The sequence below is a fragment of the Leptonychotes weddellii genome, unplaced genomic scaffold, assembly GCF_054177405.1.
Source record: "Leptonychotes weddellii isolate Sample4059 unplaced genomic scaffold, ASM5417740v2 HiC_scaffold_11125, whole genome shotgun sequence".
Taxonomy (NCBI): domain Eukaryota; kingdom Metazoa; phylum Chordata; class Mammalia; order Carnivora; family Phocidae; genus Leptonychotes; species Leptonychotes weddellii.
In genome coordinates, this window is record NW_027688706.1 from 443 (window position 1) to 7,005 (window position 6,563).

Genomic DNA, 6,563 nt, shown 5'->3' on the forward strand with positions numbered 1-6,563 from the left:
GGAGACTGTGTAAGAAAAGAGGCTTAGAATTGAAGGGATTCTTTGTCACTGTAAGATCTGGCAAAATCATACTACCAGGAAAAATATTTTACACAGTAATTTTTAAGTTTTGACAATTTATTGAAAGGAAGTGGTAGTTTTTCCTCTCACTGAAGATTATGCAGTGACATACTCATTGGCAAGCTTATTCTTAAATTTTAAACATTGTCTCTCTGACTCATCTTCTTATCTCTTTCCCTGACCTCTACCTTCTTCATTCTCTCTAAAATGTTAGAAGTCTCCTGCTCTAAACCCTATAGTTCTCTACCTACCATAAAAACCTACTTAGAAGTGTGTACATCAGGGCACCTGGGTGGCTCAGATGGTTAAGCGTCTGCCTTCAGCTCAGGTCATGATCCCAGGGTCCTGGGATCGAGTCCCACATCAGGCTCCCTGCTCCTTGGGAGCCTGCTTCTCCCTCTGCCTCTCTCTCTCTCTCTCTCTGTCTCTCATGAATAAATAAATAAAATCTTTAAAAAAAAAAAGAAGTGTGTACATCAGATGTATACAGTTCAATAACAGATCAAAAGTGAACATGCACATGTAACCACCACCAGATTTACCTTTTGTTTATCTTTGAGGCGACTTTCCTTCATCCTTTTTATAGATTTCATGAAAAAATCAGTAACACGTTTTGGAAATAGCCAGATATTTAATATTTCAAAAACTGGGATAAGGAATGGAAACAGTGCTATAAGGAAAAAAAGCAATGGAAATATCAGTGAAAATGCAAAATTGCCCTGGAGCAATTATAATTTGGTCTACCAACCTGAGGATTAAAAGACACCAGGATTCATTCATATCGGAGTTATTCCCTCTATGACCATTACTTGAACTTTCAAGCCAATGGCTGAGCCAGAGCAAGTCACACATATGGGCCACCACTACAACAGTCAGATCAGTGTCTCCTGCCACATCTTTGGAGTGACCAAAGGAACAGGATTACATTCCTGGATCTCTTAGCCTTTTATTTTGGACTAGAGCCTCAATAAAATCAATTACATTTCATACATTGTGATAAAAAATCCAAAAGTGAAATTAGGACTATAAACTCCTTTACAATAACATCAAGAAGAACAGAATACTTAGGAATAGCTTTAACAAAAGAAGTGCTTATGCTCTGAAAACCACAAATATTGTTGAAATAAATTAAAGAAGATCTATGTAAACGGAAAAACATCCAATGATCATGGATTAGAACTTAATATTGCCAAGATGGCAATACTCCTCAAACTGATCTACAGATGAATGTACTCCCTATAAGAATCCTAGCTGGCTTCTGTGTAGAAATTGACACACTGAAATTAAAATTCATATGGAGGGGCGCCTGGGTGGCTCAGTCATTAAGCATCTGCTTTGGCTCAGGTCCTGATCCCAGGGTCCTGGGATCGAGCCCCGCATTGGGCTCCCTGCTCAGTGGGAAGCCTGCTTCTCCCTCTCCCATGCCCCCTACTTGTGTTCCCTCTCTCACTGTGTCTCTCTGTCAAATAAGTAAATAAAATCTTTAAAAAAATAAATAGAATAAAATTCATATGGAATGTAAGGAACCCAGAATGACCAAAACAATCTTGGGGAAAAAAAAAAGAATAAAATTGTAGAACTCCAACTTCCAGTTTCAAAACTTACCACAAAGCTATAATGATCAAGACGTTGTGGTCCAGGCATAAGGACGAATATATAGATCAATGGAATTGAATTTGGAGTTCAAAATTATACCCATGTGTTTATGGTCAACTGAATTTTGAGAAGGTTTCCAATACCATTCAATGGAATAAGATAGTCTTTTCAATAAATGTTACTGGGACAAGTCACATGACCTCAGAAATTACAATAAATTCTTAAATATGACACTAAAATCACAGATAAAAATGGAAAAATACATAAATTGTACATCATCAAAATTAAAAATTTTTTGCTACAAAGAACACTTTGAATAAAGTGAAAAGACACCTACAGAATGGGAGAAAAAATTTTCAAATCATATATCTTAAGGGTCTTTTATCTAGAAGATGCAGACAACTCTTACAACTCAAAAACAGACAAACAACTGAACCAGAAATGGGCAAGAATTTGAATACATATTTAGCTAAAGAAGTTGTGCACCCCAATGCTCAAAGCAGCAATGTCCACAACAGCCAAACTGTGGAAGGAGCCAAGATGTCCTTCAACAGATGAATGGATAAAGAATATGTGGTTCATATATACAATGGAATATTACTCAGCCATCAGAAAGGATGAATATCTACCATTTACATTGACATGGATGCAAGTGGAGGGTATTATGCTAAGTGAAATAAGTCAATCAGAGAAACAATTATCATATGGTTTCACTCAAATGTGGAACATAAGAAATAGTACAGAGAACAATAAGGGTGTCGGTGGGGGGGAACTGAATGGAAATAAATCAGAGAAGGAGACAAACCATATGAGACTCTTCATTCCAGGAAACAAACTGAGGGTTGTGGAAAGGAATGTGGGTGGGGGGACGGGGTAACTGGGTGATGGGCATTACAGAGGACACCTGATATGACGAGAATTGGGTGATATACTCAACTAATGAATCACTGAATATTATATCAAAAACAAATGATGCACTATACCTTGGATAACTGAATTTAAATAAAAAATTAAATTTAAAAAAGAAGTTATGAAATAGGCGACAAGCATATAAAAAGTTGCTCAACCTCACTAGTCATTGGAAATGCAAAACAAAACCACAATGGGATACCCTTCACACTCATTAAGATGGCCATCATCAAAAAGATAGACAAATGTAGACCAACTGTTGGCAAGGATGAGCAGAAACCAGAACCCTCATGTTTAACTGGTGGGAATGTAAAATGATGTCATTATTGTGGAAAACAGTTTGGCAGTTCCTTATTAAATTAAACACACTTTACCTTAGCAACATAGCAAGTTACAATGCAAAGCATTGTACAAACAGCAAAGTTGCTTCACAATTCCATCTCAGAATACACACCCAAAAGAATTAAAAACGGGTATTCAAACAAAAACTTGTGCATGAATGTGGATAGCAGTACTATTCTTCACAATAGCCAAGAGTTGGAAACAACCCAAATGTCCCTCAAAAGATGGAAGGATAAACAAAATGCAGTATGTCCATACAATGGAATATTGTTCTGCCATAAAAAGAAAGTTCTGATGCATGCTGCAACATGGATGAACCTTGAAAACATTATGCTAACGAAGGAAGGCAGCCACAAAAATCACATGTTATATGATTCTATCTGTATGAAGAGTCCAGAAGAGGCAAATCTATCAGACAGAAAGCAGATTAGTGGTTGCTTAAGGCTAAGGAAAGTAGGTAGTGATAGTAAAAAAGTACAGGATTTCTGTGTTGACAACAATATTCCAACAATTAACTGCAGTAAACGTTATACATATCTTTGAATGCACCAAGAAGAGTTTTCAGTTTCCTTGAGTTATAACAGACATACAGTATTATATAAGATAAGGTGTACTGCATATATTTGACATACATATATAAAAATGATTACCACAATAAGATTAGTTAACATGCATCATCCCATATAGTTATAAAAACAAAATTTTCTGCCATTATGATGACAATTTACAAATACATCATACAGTAGTGTTAACTATAGTCATCATGGTGTATTTACCAGTCCAGGACTCATATATCTTATAACTGTAAGTGTGTACCTTTGGTCACCTTCATTCAAGTCCCACCCCCCAATCCCTGCCTCTGAGAACCACATCTGATCTCCTTTTTGTATGACTTCGTTTCTTGTATTGTTTTTTTATTCCACGTGTAATTGAAGTCATACAATATGTGTCTTTCCCTGCCTGACTCATTTCATTTAATAATGCCCTCAGGATCCATCCATGTTGTCCAAATACAGAATTTCCTTCCATTTTTATGGCTGAATAAGATTCCATGGTATATACATACCACATTTTCATTATCCATTCCTTGGACGATGAACACTCAGACTGTAAAAATTAAATTGTACATTTTAAAGGAGGACATAGTCTCTCATGGTTTGTCTCTCCCTCTGATTTCCCCCTCTTCATTTTTCCCTTCCTTCTCCTAATGTCTTCCGTGCTATTCCTTATGTTCCACAAATAAGTGAAAACATATGATAATTGACTTTCTCTGCTTGACTTATTTCACGTGATGGGTATTAAGGAGGGCATGTATTGCATGGGGCACTGGGTCCTATACACAAACAATGAATCATGGAACACTACCTCAAAAACTAATGATGTACTGTATGGTGACTAACATAAGAAAAAATAAATTTTAAAAAAGGGGGACATATATGTTATATGAAGTTATATCTCAGTAAAATTGTTGTAGAAAGGTAGTAAGGGAAGAAGTGAGAGAGGAAGGAAGGAAGGGGAGAAAAGGGGAAGGAAGGAAAAAGAGAAAACTAGTACTGTACTTACATATTAAGAAGAAAAATGGATCAAGTAAATCAAATTTTAAGAGCTTCTTAGTATTTTCCACAAAGGGATCCTGTGGGTTGTTGAGGGAATCAATGTTCACTCCAAACGATGTGCTGGTAATCACATCCATGCTGTAGGCCCCAAAGATGCTTAGTAGAGAAAGAAAGATGTAGATAATTAAAAGCGATACCTTTTTACTGTTCTTATCAAACACATGAAACAGGAAGTACGTGTAGATTCCAATGACCAGGCAAGACAAGAGCCACACTTCCAGAACCACCTGCTACATCATCTGAAGAGTCTCTATGACATCACACTCACTCACGAGGTGCTCAGGAGGTGCCACTGATGCAGCTGGCCTTGTGCTAGGGGTCATGGGGACACTGTAACATGTTAGACACACCTCTGAGCGCAAGGAGCTCAGTCGTGGAGGGTTAGAGACCAAGAGCTGGACATATTACAGTAGTGTGTTTTGAGTATGGGCAGTAGAAGGTGGATTAGCACTGTGTCTGAGAAGGACAAATGGTGGAATAATTAACCCTTCCTCAGGGCCAAGTAGGTGAAATTGATCAGGATCTCCTCTCACCACAGTATCTACACTCAGAGCTGATTCCTCTTCAGCACATGATAGAACACCAACAACCTGTTCTGTGCTGCCAAGAACACCATCCCTTCTTCTCTACACCCCTGCTAAGGCTCCTGAAAGACCCACTCTGTCTCATCTCCATCAATCTGAGATTATCCTTCGGACTCACCCATTTCTGGAAAATGTAAGAACAAGAATGTTCCTAGTGTAAAAATATATATTAAATTACACCAAAATTGACTTAGGGGATGCCATAGCTAAGATATCATATGCCACTAGTTTCCTAGGACAGTCCCAATGTACATCTGTTCATCCTACATTATTAAAATATATTCCAGGTAGGGGAAAAAAATGGTCACCTTACCCATCGCATGAGCAGGGCCTTCTCTCTTTTGAGATTGAAAGAAGGACAGCTGGTCATAAGAATTAATATTTAGTGTTTTGCTAATATCCTCAACAAAATCAGGAAGGGGGTTAAGTTGTTCCAAGTTCCACGTGTTAATGTTCCTTCCCCCCGCACAACATGTACCAAGTGCCTTTCCCTCCCACCATTCCATACTCTCTACATTCAAAGATTTGGTACAATCATGTGTCTTCTTTTCAAATAATGTATTTTTGTCTTCCAGAATATCCAAGGTGACAACTAAGCAGATAAATTAATCCTCCCTCATGTACACAAAAGAAGACCCTTTCTCTCCTGGCTGCTCTGCCTTTTTAGGTGAGCTACCTCTTCTTGGCTGGCCCACTGGGGTTGTAACATCATACACCTACCTCAGCTTGTTCACTGAGTAACTCAACAGTGGGAATTTGGCTCTGTGGCAGCAGCTGGAAAATGTTGTGACAGAGTCAGAATCCCAGCAGCTGCACTCCTACTTACTCTTTCAAGATGATGGTCTTGCCTTTCTCTGCCTCCTTCCTCAGGTTCCTCACCAACACATCTCCATACTGGCCAATGATGGAGAACATCTACACACAAAATACAACACCACCTGAAGTTAAATCTGAGAATCAAGTCCTAGGATGACATGGCTTTCACAAGCATGGAGCAGTGATTTGTAATAACAATTCTTATCATGTCTCTTGTAGGACATGAAAAGACCATTTTTAGGAAGCCCAAATTCAGCAGACTACCCTTTAGAGATGGACTGTGATTTTATTTCCTACCTGCCCCCAGATGCATTCCTTAACTTTCTCACTGAAAGTCCTCTTCTTTTCTTACCTCCTTGAGCTTTCCGCTAGTGAAGGTTGGAGACAGCAATGTTCGCATTCTCTTCCATTCTTCATCCTCAGACAAAGAGATTGCACTTTTCATAAATCCCACTGGACCAAAACACTAGAGTCAAAGAAAAACACAATTTGCCCTACATAAGTTTTGGAGGTCTCAAAGGTTGTGGAAATTTTGTTAAACAGGCAGAAATTATTCAACAAATATTTAGTGATTATCAACTTAGTAGTAGGCCCTATGGTAGGTTATTAACAGATACTTACCCCAAATGCCTAGCCTCCC

At 38.2% G+C, this 6,563-nt stretch overlaps 1 protein-coding gene across 1 annotated transcript; it reads right to left on the reverse strand.

The window, feature by feature from the left end:
- Nucleotides 1-580: 580 nt before the first annotated feature.
- On the reverse strand, nucleotides 581-6,386 carry LOC102725583 (cytochrome P450 3A12; the record flags this gene model as incomplete). Its single annotated transcript, XM_081809573.1, has 4 exons — nucleotides 6,276-6,386; nucleotides 5,934-6,022; nucleotides 4,471-4,619; nucleotides 581-730 (listed from the first exon to the last, which is right to left on the reverse strand). Coding segments are annotated over exons 1-4 (481 nt in total), but the record flags the coding sequence as incomplete, so codon positions are not given.
- Nucleotides 6,387-6,563: the final 177 nt, after the last annotated feature.